The sequence below is a fragment of the Belonocnema kinseyi genome, chromosome 9 (genome assembly GCF_010883055.1).
Source record: "Belonocnema kinseyi isolate 2016_QV_RU_SX_M_011 chromosome 9, B_treatae_v1, whole genome shotgun sequence".
Classification (NCBI taxonomy): Eukaryota; Metazoa; Arthropoda; class Insecta; order Hymenoptera; family Cynipidae; genus Belonocnema; species Belonocnema kinseyi.
Genome location: NC_046665.1, coordinates 82,763,239 through 82,777,577, shown reverse-complemented (window position 1 = coordinate 82,777,577; position 14,339 = coordinate 82,763,239). Strand labels below are relative to the sequence as shown.

General features: G+C 31.0%; 1 protein-coding gene across 2 annotated transcripts in view; it reads right to left on the bottom strand.

Annotated features, from left to right (window-relative positions):
* The window catches only part of LOC117179733 (V-type proton ATPase subunit C), a 31,546-nt gene that overhangs the window by 13,595 nt on the left and 3,612 nt on the right, over positions 1–14,339 (bottom strand). Inside the window, exons 2-4 of one of the 2 annotated variants that reach the window (XM_033371788.1) lie at positions 11,057–11,380; positions 6,341–6,931; positions 2,133–2,319 (exon numbers count right to left, since the gene is read on the bottom strand). In XM_033371788.1, coding sequence (XP_033227679.1) covers positions 2,133–2,319; positions 6,341–6,931; positions 11,057–11,342 — 1,064 coding nt within the window. In that variant the 5' untranslated portion in view covers positions 11,343–11,380. The remainder of the gene's footprint in view (positions 1–2,132; positions 2,320–6,340; positions 6,932–11,056; positions 11,381–14,339) is intronic. The other variant, XM_033371787.1, reaches the window with a different exon arrangement.

Below are 14,339 nucleotides of genomic sequence, written 5' to 3'. Positions count from 1 at the left end.
AAACTAAAAAAGTTACAACTTTTTGTCTTAAGAAAAAAAGATGCGCAATCAAATTTTACATCCATATATACCTTTTGAAAATTAAAATTCGAAAATTTTTTCGAAAAGCCTCCAGGGGACTTCGTTTTCGCACGAAAAAATTTTATGTGCCCTTATTGCATCCGGACCCACAATTGATATTTCAACCAAGAAAAAATTTAATTTTAAATAAGAATTTAACCAAAGAAATACATTCTCAACGAAACGGGTAATAGATGACACTTTAACCACAAAGGGGTTTAATGTGAAATAAAAAATAGTTTTCAACTAAAACAGAAACCAAAATGATGAATTTGGTAGAAAACTGTTAATTTATCAAACGGAAAATATGATGTTTCAACAAAACAGTTTAATTTTTAACCAAGAAGGATGACTTTTTAACAAAATTGTCAACCAAATAGTTCAATCTGCTTCGAAATTGTTGAATTTTTAATCTGGAAAGACGAGTTTTTTTAACAAAATTGTTCAGTTTTTAATTTCATTACGAAAATAAGAATTTTCAACAAAACAGTTGAAATTTAAAGCTGAAAAGACAAGTTTTCAACCAATGAGTTGAATTTTAATCTAAAGATGACCAATTTTAAACTAAAAATGGAAGTTAAAATTTTAATTCAGAAAATTCATTCACAACAAAAACAGAACGAATTTTCAACAAAATAGTTTTATCTAAAAATACCTTGAAATATTTGGAATTCTATCAAATTCTTTCAAATCGTTTAAATGCCCTTTAAACTCCTTTAAAACTTTCACTGTTAGAAAAATCTGATCGAAATTTAATATACATATGAGTAAAGTTATTTTCATATACCGTACATTCAATTTAATATACCATCATTTTGTAGAATATTATACGGCTGGAATTTTCTTCAAAATTCACTGTGAATATCAGAATTTGAACGCAATTACCGCTGCTTTTAGGTTAGATGTCTTGATTATTCCCTTAATTGAATTTTTTTATTTAAAACGCAGTACAACTTATGTTTAACTAGAAAAAATATCCTGTATATGAAATTTAATATGCAGACTCTTAATGAATATTTCATATACCGAGTTTTAAGATTTAACATACAAATATTTATTAAAATTGAGAATGTTTTTAACAGTGCAACTTTGAAAATTGTGAAAATCCATTGGAACAAGTAGAAATCATTCGAAATTGCTTAAATATTGATATTAAATGTAATTTATTTATTAAAATTTTCTAAAAAAAACACTTTCAAATTTCTAGACATCTGTGAAATCCCTTAAAGTCTGAAAAATCGTTAAAAATATCCCTTGAAATGTATTTACCAAAGTTGTATCAAACTCTCTTGAAATATTTGGAAATCCTAAATAATTATTTAACAAAATTTAAATCTCTTCAAATTCCTTCAACATTCCTTTGAGAATCCTAAAAATCATTTGACTTGCTTTGAATATAAATAAAATGGAACTTATTCATTAAAATTCTCTTTAAAAAAAGTTCAAATCTGTAAAGAACTTTGAAATCCTTCGAATCACTAGAAATCCCCTGAAATTTATTTTCAATTCAATTATTTATCAAGTTTCTCTGAACACTTCCTGAAATCCTTCAAAATTCTTTTAAATCGCTTGAAATTTGTATAATGTCTTAAAATCCCTCGAAAACTTGCCTTTGGAAATCGTAAAAAACTATTAAAATAAGTAGCAATCATTTAAAATCCCTTAAAAATTCCAATATTATATAAATATTATATAAAACACTTTAATTATTTAAATCTCGTGTAATTCCCTGAAAGAGCAAAAAATATCTTAAAATCTGCGGTAATTTTTATAAATCTCTTAAAGTCGGATGAAACACTTTAGAATTATTTGAAATGTTCAAAAATCTCATAAAATTCTTTGAAATCCTTTAACTCTTTTTAAATTCTGCAATTCGTTTGTGGTTTCTCTATTTTTTAAATCAATTCTTTCAATATTTTAATATTATTTTCTTATAATGATTTTTCTAAAATCGTGAAAAAATTGTAAGAGATCCAATTTATACACTTCATTATGTACACCAGACTGCAGAAGTAATTAGCACCTCGTATATGATTGTATACATATATAAATAAATAAATTTTATAACATACGTTTGCTTCTTTTCCAAATTTTGTAAGCTACCCTTTAAATTATTATAAGTAGTAGACTTGGTCTTTAGATCTGCATCGATTTGTCCAACTTGTTTGCTGATGATATCAGCAATATTTCTCAATGACTGTTTAATTGGATACTTTGCCATGTCCCATTGAAATCGAGTTATGTAGGTCGGCAGATCACCTGATATCAAGAAAATACTTGATGCAATTTAAACAATTTGGGAAGGTTTTTGTTGTCATACTACGATCAGAGGAAATTTTTCTTTTTGTTTTCAATAGAAAAGAGATACTGCCGACATGCATTTATATATATATATATATATATATATATTTTTTAATCTCTTCTGCTAGGCGACTTGAGAAATAAAAGTGATTCAATCAATCTATGTAATGTTCTACTTAAAATATTAATAGGTATTAACAGTAACTTGAAAATGCAATATTCAAAAACGTTTGATTGATGCTACATTGTGTGAGTGTGGGGTGTGTTATGGTAACGTAGGTAATGAAGACAACACAATCAATTATAAAGTCTCAAAACTGGAAAATGCTTTTTTTAATCACCTCTTAATTCCAATAAATGATGGAGACAAGGTATTTTTAATTATCACAAGTTCTTTAACTAGATGAACATCTACAGTTAAGAGTTACAAGGGCCACTGGAAAATGGTCTATATTCAAATACATACTATGCATTTAAACTTTAAATGAAACATTGTTTATAATTTATTGTATGAATAAATGTTTGTGGATCATGTAATTTACTAAATTAATTAAGTGCACGTGATTGACTATTCCATTGAAAACGACCAAGTATTGCAATGTTAAAAAATAAGCCAAGCAACGTCTCAAAGCAGATGAAAAAACTGAAACGTGAAAGAATATGTTTAATATATATGCGATACTTTATGCTCCAGTACCAAAACACCTTCTTTTTAGTTTTCGTCACTCATATCATCCTTGTAGATGCTTAAAGTCCTAAACAAGTGACCAATTATACTATGTTTACGGCCTTATTCACCTAAAAAGACGATATGGCTTCAAGCCATTGTCATGCAATATTATTGATTGTCAAAGTCTACTGGGATCATGCAAAACAATCTTGGCAACTATTGAACCGATCGAAATTCATTACTTTGTTGATTGTGTTGACACTGTAATCTGTTATTCTGTTAATTTTTTAATATGTATAGTGAGTCAATATAATATAACTCTGACATTGTTTTGTATCATATGTATCGTTTATTCAGTATAGTCAATCTGTAAAAATTATAACAAAGATTACAAAGCAACAATAAGGAACAACACTAAAAGAACGAAAAATAGGGAGAAACCAACTTTTCCGGTGAACAGTTTATATTATAACTGCTTCAGATGTACATATGTTATTTATACACCAAAGCATCTCAGCAGTCACAACATATTAGTACCTTTTTCATGGGAGCGTTCACATATTACATAAAATTAAAAAGTAAGAGTACAGTGCGACGTCCGTTGCTCCTTTTTGGATGTTACAAGGCCGACAATAGGACCATGTATTTTAACGCTGACCTGACCTGACTGGGGAAACTTCGGCTGTGGTACGTCGCACTGTAGTCGGAAAAATATTACGTAATATGTAGATGCTTTCTATATTACAAAAAAAAATCTTGTATGCCTAACCCTCTCGCGTGTCATATTTTTTCAATGAAAAGTTCGTCAACTGATTTTGTTGATATATTTAACTATTTTTTCTTGCACAAAAGTAACTATGCCATATGAATTCTTTCATTTTGGCTTGTTTCCATTTAATTTTATATCATAAATCATAACTATTAACTGCTTCTTTAGAAGATATTTCTTTTAATGAAGTTTTTACTTATTGTACTCTCGATGAATGGTAACGTTACACATATGTAATATTTATGATAGCTTAAATTTGTACTATTGTTAGATATGAAAAAGTATAGTTGAGATACGAGAAAAGTAAGAAGAGGTAAAACAAATAGAATGATCTAAATGGAACTGAAGATGGTATGGATATGTGGTTACTAGAATACAAAATGAATCAACGAAGGAAGCGAAGCAAAGGACTGTGACAGACGATAGTTGGAATCGTGCACTGTGCCAAACGCATTATATCGACTGCTACATGTCATATATGGTATCAATTTCAGGTTTCGCTGACGAAAGGAACTTACATCTTTCAGAATTTTGTTTGGATTTATACTCTTCCCAATAATAGGTAATTACCAAACTTTTAATGAGCGGTAGCGCTCATAGTTTGTAAACGGGAAGTCCGGGTTCGATTTCTGCTGCCGGGATTCTTTGGCAATTTTTTTAAATTTTCATGGACTATTAAATCTATTTAAATCAAGCCAAAATATTCATGTTTTTCTCGATAATATGGTTGAAAATCGCACGTTATTACTTTAGCATATTACATATTTGATCATGACCTTTTACTGGGAGGAATATGCATCCAAACAAAATTCCGAAGGGTGTACACGTTTAACTGGATCTTGATACCGCATATGGTGAAGAGCACTCGATATATACACATTTATCATACATTACACTATGGAGGTGCATGTAACAGTCGATTGAGCGTATTTGATTTAGAGCACCGAGATTAATAAAATTTATTTGCGGTAAATCGAATATCCGTAGGTATACATTTAAAATTCATTGAGCTTATTTACACCGCGAGCACCGCAGCCAATCAGGAATAAATTGTTGATATTATATCAGGGACTGCAAGTGTCATGTAAATGAGCTCAATATAACAACCCATCCGAACGAGGATAAATTAAAAGATGCTGTCTATTTAGTTATAAAAGTTAATAAGCAGAATAAGCGGATATATATGAATGTTCGCGAGAAAAACTAAGGAAAATTAATTTGAATCATTTGAAAAAATATTGAGCACTTCTTCAAGCCCAATATTCTATTATATATATTTCTTATCTTGTGAAACAGAGAAACTTTTGAGAAAGTATAATTTATGTAAGTTCTAATGCCTGAATCAAGTATAAAAATTGAAGAAATGTTATCCACAAAGATTTTCCAAAACTGGACGTCCATGAGAGAAAAGCTTAGCTATCAGGTGTTAGTTTCTAAATTCGCCTTTTTAGGTGTGACAGAATTTTGAATTTTGGGTTCCATTGTCCAATGGTTGCAAATCTTTGTACAATTCACATTGCGCCACATTCAATAGCTGAGAATTCCTTTTCAGGACCTTGCAAAGGAACGGGATTCCGTAAAGAAATTTTCATCTGGGCAGTTAGATATAAATAAATGTATTATGAAAATCTTTTAGTCTCATTTAAATCCTTGTTCTAAATAGTTTGTTCTGTTTTTTTTTAAATCTTGTTTTATCAAGATATAGCGCGGTGGTAGAGTTTCTAATAAATAATCGGGCCTATTTTAAAGTATTCCTTCTCCTGGTTAGCTTTGATTTATGTGTTTATGATCAATTCCGGCCGTTTCCTATTATATTTCGTTGTTCAAGTTTTGATAGCTTATATACCAAGTATGCTGAACCGACTGATTGTGTTTCATTGTATCACTGCACACAATAGAAATAGAGAAAGATGAAAGAGAGGTTGTCCTTAGTGTTTCTCTAAATTTTTTAAATACCTTCTCCGAAACGCTTCTAATTCTTTTCTTAAAATGAACGTGAAACTTTGAAAATATCTCTTGAGAATATAAACTTTACTCTCAGAAACTGAATCAAGTACTTCAAAAGTAACAAACATAGGCTATAAAATGATTACTGATCTGTTAATAATAATCTGTTTTTTTGATTCAGCATTTGAGTCAAGTTAATTACTTTGTAATTCGTTACTTGCAGCATTTAGCCTCTCGCAAACTTTGCAAGTTTAAATCGACTCAATCGGCATAGAAAAGACTATTTTGAAATCGGTAATATTGACATAGAAAGGATTCATCGTGTCATAATTCAGATTTGAAAGTCAATATTACTTCAGAACTATAAGTCTCGTGATTTAATTTAGTTTTTGAATGCTTAAGGAAAGGACAACCTCTCCTAAGATAGAATTGGAAAATTGAAACGATGGAATGGTCAGCTGCTAAATGAATGTCCACGGTGCACAGGATACAAAGGCAGGTTGACGAGCTGCCTTCTGCAGCAGCTACGTCAGTAGGAAGAGAGGGTTGTTCGACGTGGTAGAAGGTTGAGAAGGTGGTGTTGGGATGGGTACCTGGAATCGGCAAAATGCCACTATGGTCTTGGTCTTGGTTGTCTTGGTCCTCAATGTCTGCGTCGTCGTTGTCATCAGCGAGCGATTTGCAATTGGACGAAGAGCGTCGATGGGTCTTATCGGCATTCCGATGATGTGCCGCCTGCTGCCATCTACCATCTTCATCACTGCTACAGTTCGATGAGAAGGAAAGGGAGGAACTTGCACGGGTCGGACTGGGAGAAGGAGTCGAGGGAGTAGAAGCAGCGCACCAATGCGCATGGTAGCACGAGTACATCGATGACGAATCATTTGATGTTCGGACATCACAAGCGCCTTGGGTACTGGATGATGACTTTTTCTCGGAATTGGAAAGATGGTTATGGTTACAATGGTTTTGGTGGTGGTGGTGTTGATGATGGTTGTGGCGATGATGACGTTGGTGATGATGCTGACCTAAGCAGGCTGCTGGCTCTGGTTCAGACTTGTCCGGATCCTTCCACTGGATGTGATGGTCCTTGGAAGTCTTGTGTGACGGAGTGACAGGAGTGTTTGGCGGGGTGTCCGGACCCCCTTCGATGCTCGAGTTCTCCCCGTCCACTGACGTTTGACCTATCCATCACAGCCCAGTCCCAATCTCCTCGCGATCATTTTTACACGACTCGCTCAACTAATATTGCATCCTACGCAAATGCCTAACGACAACGCTGACAAAACCGAACCGAAACAACACAACAAAATACGTCTAAGAGTATTTAATAATGTCACATACTACCGTCAAACCGTCAATATTTTCCATACTATGCTGTAGTACATACTTAGTTCTCGTATGCGCACAGTTAAAAAATGTATGGTGTAAACGCAGATGCTGTTTTGATGAAACTATCAAGATTAACCCTTCGCTTACACACTGGTGCAAATTTGCACCGGACTTTTTTTTCGTCAGTATCTCTGTAGAATCGAATTTTTGCGGGCTTTTCCTGCAATAAAAAAAGTTTAGATTTTTCTACACTGTTAGACAACATAGGGCCCTTGTCCATTTTATTACTTCAAATTAAAATGAAAGAAATAATAAAGACTTTTAAATGTGCCTTTTTATAACAGTGTTCACTATTATTTTCATAACGCGTAGGTTCATATTTATTTTAAAACCCAACCATTACCACAGTCGGTTAACTTTGAATCAGAGTTATCAACTGCTGAAAATCGTTGGTGCGAAAGTGCACTTGTGTGTACAACTTATACACTGCGTGTGAAGTTTCAAACGAAGGGTTAAGTACGTAAGATCATTGTAACTCTACTTGCAAGTTATTTATTTAATACACAATAAATATAAGTTTATGATAAATTAAACCTTTATCGTTAAAAATAAAAAAACCGTGATGTAGCGGATAACGAGCTGTCAGAAATACAATTTTGGTATTACCACACAATGCAAAATGTGGGTATTTTATAAAAAAACAGAGTGTCTCTCATTTAACTGTTTTCACACCAAACTTTTTACAGTGTAAGCTTGGGTGATTATATCCGTCGATCACATTTTTTGTGCAGAAGCTTTGGATTGAGCTCAAATTTTAAAATTTACTTACGTTTGTTTATTAACCTAAACTTAGCGTTTATAGTTTTCAGTGCCTCCACTTACAGCTAAGAGCATGTTATCCCATCGCACCCCTGAGGATCTCTAGTTTAGTTTATGGTCTATAAAATTTGATATCTAGGTCACTTCATTGTTTTACTGCATTTTGCTGTTGATCGCGGGGTAACATCAAATAAAAAATTTGCCACGATGTTTGAAACTAAATAAGTATGAATAAATTCTGTGTTTCGGCTAGGAAAGTAAATTTTTTCTCTGAAATACATACGCGAAACCTTCTGATTCTCTTGTGTTTAATTTCAACTATTCACGATGAATAAACAATAGAAAATGTATAAAACTTAATAATTTTTCATACAGATATTGATTGTTTTCTGAAAACAGTTGACAGTCCATACATTCCCTGAAAAATACGGTAATTTAAATACCATATGTTTATTTGGTACTTTCCATGAATAGCCCAAGGTGGGGCAATCATAGCCAGTCAATATCAGAGAAGAAAATTATTTTCTAGCTTTTAGCCAGTTAGCCTAAAAAACAAGCCTTACAGGCCTATCCTTTTTTTGTTTCAAGTTTACTCGATGCATATAGGATTAGAAGAAAATGAATGAGTTATAATAATTTCCACTTTGCTAAACCACGTTATATTTTCTGAATAGTTTCAGATGAAAAAAATAGGGTGATAAACGTTGGGAAAAAATTACTTATAGGCATGGAACGAGTTTACTACTTTAATAATTTCCTTATCAAAGTTTTCAATGGCGATAATTAATAATCTTCAAAAAATACAGTGGCTTTATATTTAAAAATATATACTACTCCAAAATGTGATCGAGTGGAATGACCCATTTACAAAGAACCAAGTAGTTTCTACGTTAGCACGTATTTTAATGCGAATCATTAATTATCAATTTCTTGTCTATAAAAAGGCTAAGAAGATTTGAATAACAATTACACTATCTATGAAGACCTTGCGGCAAAAGGCGTATTTGCTTGTTAAGGGCAACTTTTATAACTGGAAATAAAATAGTATGTATTATATTTTAAAAAATCTTTTAAAATGAATATGCGGCTATCTTAACTTCCAACACATTTGGATTCTCAATAATTTTTTCCTGTCGATTTCAACACTTTCACAAAAAAGAAGCAACGCCAAATTGTGTGACCAAATTACAAGGAAACATTGATTAAAAAAAAAATCAAAATATAAGTTCAGTCTTTCTTATAGCCCGTTTCTTTTTCCTTTCCTGTGTATTTTGTCTTCTAGATAAAACTGATACTTCTTCTTTGTCACAAGGTCTTTGCATAAACAAGGTAGCTAATTAAGTTTCATTTACCTGTACTCACAACTAGCTACATTTTGAAATATATACATATGTGTAATTGTATATTTATTATTAAATACTCTGAAACAATGTAAAGAAATAAAAACTTGAAAATAAGCATACAATAATCAACAAAACGGAAATAACTGAAAGAAAATGAAGCAAAAAAAAAGAAAAACTAGAAATGAATGAGCAAACAAACTGCCAAAAAAAGAGTTATAATAAGACGCAACGAAAATGAGCAAAATAAAATAAAATCTTGATGACAACTAGGAAAATAATCAAATGAAATAAACCTATATGCAGTGACTAATTGGAGCTTGGTGACCACAGTAACCCAAGCGACTCTGCGTCATCCATTCGTCACATTTGGAGATCGACTGTATACAATAATGTCCAGTATGGACCTAATGTCTAGCTCGATGCTCTAAGAATCAACAACTTAATAAATCCTCGGCCGATAGTTTTACTCGCGTAACAGTAAGATCACTGCACACATGCCTTTCAAGACTCGGTAATTTTAGTACAAAATTTAGGCAGTGCACGTGTATGAGCAATTGTTAATAAAACAACGAATAAGGTAAAGGGAGAGGGTTAATGTGGTCCAAATAAACGAAAGCAAGCAAAGCCACACCACAATTACAAGTTAATCGTCATTTACGAGAAAAGAAAATTCTTCCAACAAAAAAGAATAAGCATACTACAAATAATTCTCAATTAAACAATGTGCATCTGCGTCGAAATAGACTCATTCAGATGTAGATATGTATAAATACTCTTTACAATTCCCACTCAATCATACACAAGTAAACTTTAAGTAAATTGATAAATAGTACCTGTACTGTAAACATCTATATTACATAATTACTGCAAAAACCTTGGAAATTAGTTATTCTCGAGTTTGATGATAAAACCTTCTAAAAATGTGAATAAAAATTATTAGATACAAAAATGTTGGGAAAGAGCTTATCCATCGGAAACGAGTCTTGCAACGATAAGATGCACAGCCTTTACAGCATTGGTTAGTAATACCATTATGCGTTAAAGCTACTATTCTTTGATATTTTAAAAAATTTTCAAAACATATTGATCTTCACTTCCTGGTAAAACAAGAAACGCCCCTCAATGAATCAACGATTAAATCCTCAATACAGATTTATTAGAAGTTTACTTGAAATATAAAAACTATTATTACTTTGTGAGTCAAGAAGCGTTTTTAGTAAATTCATTAAAGAATATAAGTATTAAATAAAAAAGGACACTAGGAAATCGAGGGTATAGAGTAAAGAGCATTGATACATGTTAAAGTCATTATCACCGAAACAAACCAATATAAAATTTTCACAAATTAATATTTAAATAATTAATTAATCATTTTCGAATATCTAAGAAGAAACTTAGTATTAATAAGTGTATTTGTTTCGTGTTGTGTTTAGTATTTTTTCGGTATTATTTTTAACGAACATTCTATGAGTGAAATTTCTAAGACATCATACACAAAAGTCAATCAATATTAGAACGCAAGAGTACAAAAAAGTCCCTGTCGAAATTAATTTTGCACCCAAGTTTGTTTGTCTAAATTCTTGTTGTACACAAGGAAACAAGTTGAGAAAATTGATAAAGGGAATTAAAAAAAATAGATGACCCAACAATTTCAAGCGATACTGTATGTAAGGTAGGTGTAATTTCGAAAAGAAATATTTCTTGGACCCTTGCCTACATGTTATTCTGCCGATGCGATAAAAAAAAGACAAATAACGGATATTTAGAAAGGTACGAATGTAAGCAAAACACATTACGAGTCAGTAAAGTACTCACTGTTATTAGCCATTAAATTCTCGTGCAATTTGTCCCTCTGGTCCTCCAATACCTCACCCAAGTAGGTTGCGACCTTACGCGTCACCTGCTCGACAAATGCATCCAGCTTACCTAGATCATCCGACAAACCTACCAGCTGATCCAGTGTCCCAACTTTTAAGTCAGGAATGTGAAACTTGTAATTATCAGACAATGAATTCTGTTTCGATGTTAAATTATTCATCGTCTCCCACGTTTGTTGACAAGTTTTGTCACCCGGTGCTGATATCAACCAATATTCTGTCATTTTGCTCGGATTGAGTCAAATACGCGTACCTGCCACGTCTGCAATAAAATTGTCAATTGTAGGGCCTTCAAAAAGTGAAGTTTGTCTTCTCTTGACTTTTTTCATACCGTGCGTCGTTTGGCTTAAAATGTTCATTTTCGTTTTTTTTTTATTTTGAAAAAGCTATGACTGGTGATTTTTGTGTTATGAAAAAAAGTCACGAGGATAAATTGTTTGTATTTCGTGTACTATAAATACTCGTACATGCAATTTCCATGTCTTGAAAAAGAGGTCTCAACATTTTTGAAAATGCACTAGTTTTTTTTTTTTTAATTTTAATCCAAAATAACTTGTTAAAGAACAAGATCTTTCTTTTTGGTCTCTAAGAGCGTGTGTCAAAGCACAATCCACTCCGAGTAAGAAAAAAATGGTATGCCTAATTGCGATTAGTTTGGAATAGCTGCTATTTTACAATTATTTAAACAATTTTTAAAAATAAATAAAGTTTTATTATGTCACAATACATAGACTCAATTTTGTGCAGAATCAACTCATTGTTTAAATAATATTCATAAACAAATTCATCAAACAACTTCCAATAACTTTCTGCTAGGGCAGTTTGCCAACGGGCAAGGACAGTTAATTATTCAAACAATATTTATAAACGAATTCACAGTTTGACCATTTTTCCCTAATAAATATTGATTTTTTGCAGATTAAGTGAGACATTTTTTTCTAATTATTCTTTCCTTCTTTCAAATTTTTCTAATTAAAAAAATTGTTGATTATTTAAACAATACTTATAAACAAATTTACATTTTGACCATTTTTTTATGTTCAAAATAAATTTTGTGTGGAATGAATCAGAAATGTCTTGCCAATGATTACTTCTTGTCAGATTTTTCTAATTAGGAAGAAGTGTGGATTATTAAAAAAAAAATTGAGAAAATTTAGAAACTACAATTGAAAACAAATTAAAATGGTTTTAAGTATTTTTTAAAAAGAATTCACAAGATCAAAAGCAAATTCAAGTTTCTAAGAACACTCAAAATATGTTATGCAATAGATTATTAACCTTTTTCGTTGTCGTCAAGATACGATACCCAATAAATAGATCATTTGATAGCCCAATAACCAAGAACTTTGATTAACAAGTATATAATGACCATGGTTTTTATTTCATTCCGCAAAAAATAATATTTAGCATGAAAAAATGATCAAACTATGCATTTGTTTATAAATCTTGTTCAAATAATCAACAGTCCTTAATTCGAAGAATATGACAAGAAGAAGTAATTGGTCAGAAATTTTGGTTGATTCTGCCAAAAAAAATGAGCCTATTAATTGTGATATACGAAAACTGTGTATTTTTTGTATAAAAATGGTTTTAATATTTGTCATTATGAAATGGATTTCAAACAGATTTAGATAGTAACTTGTTACAAGTAACTAAGTTACTGAGAAGTTACGTGTTTCGTAGGTTTTAGGGTAACTTCCGAAAAAAAGCATCTAAAGTAGTTCAATATCGTTTACAGTAAAAAATTTCTTTTGTTTGCTTATTAGTTTATAAGAATTGTAAGAAAATAGCCAATATCTCCCTAGCAAATTGCACCATGGAATTTTTTAAATGCATTTCAATTTTTTAATAAACACAAATTTAATAACTTTTTTTTTAAATGTGCCTCGAAGCCATTATTATAAAGGTTCTAAGCTCTAATTTAAAAAAAATCCAAATCTGTTGAACAGTTTTGGCTTAAAGTTAATTTGTCAGCGTTCTCTACATTCGACCAGTTAAAAATATATTTATAGCTAGACAAGTGTATATTTTGAACTCTCTCATTATTATTTAATCAAGATTTCCATTGTTGATTTTATTCTTTATTTGATTCTTACAGTTTATGTTTATACTGACATATTCATTACAAGTAGAAGAGGGTTCCTTAATTTCTTAAGTTTCCTGTTCAACATCACAGAGAAATATCTTTACTTACAGATTTGTATCGAAATAATATGTGACACTTAAAAAGCGTTTATAATAAAATTCCACTTTTTTTCCTTAGTTCAGTATAAGAATTGTAAAAAAAAACTATTGGATATCTTTCTGAGAAATGACATCTTTTAAAAATAGAAAAAAATGCATTTTCAATGATCAATAAAAAAATTTGAATAAATTTTCCAAAAACATAACCAAATCGGTGTAATAGTTTGGCTAAAAGTTAATTCGTCCTGGCGTACCACAGCAGGTCAGTAGAAAATGACTTTAGTCAGACACTTGCATAATTTGAATTCCCTCATTATTATTTATTGAAGATTTAAATTTGCGCATTGATTTTGTTTTTAGTTAATTTGTGTTCTTTCTATATTCTATTAAGAGAGATTTTATGGGTCCGAATTCATTTATTTAAAAAAAACTAACTACTTACTTGAAAAATCCATGTATTTTATTAAAAAATCAACTATATTAGTAGTGAGTTGAACTATTTGGTTAGAAAGTCACTTTTTTGTTGAATATTCATATTTTCGATTTGAAAATGCAACTGTATCGTAGAAAATTTGTCTATTTGGCTTGAAAATTCAACAATTTAGTGGAATTTTTTTCTTGGTTCAAAGGTTGGTTTTTTTGTTTCAATATTTATCTCTTCTGCTGAAAAATTTTTTAATCTATTTTGGTTAAAAATTCAACTACTTTGTTCGAAAATTAATCTAAATTTAAAAATTGACTTTTTGCTGGAAATTCAGTTGTTTTTGTATAAAGCCCAACTATTTGTTTTTGAATGCAACTGTGCGGTAGAAAATTACTTTTTTAAATTCGTATTTTTGTGCTAAAAGTTCAATGATTTTGTAGAAATCGGATTCAAATTTCAAGCATTGAAATTTCGGCTTCAAATCTCAGCAATTTAAAATGTTTCGTATTGTATTACGAGGGTAGTTCAATAAGTCCTTAGAATGACCAACATATGGCGCGCGAATCGCTCCAAATCATCTGTTTTCAGTCAGCACCACTCCCGAATAGATATA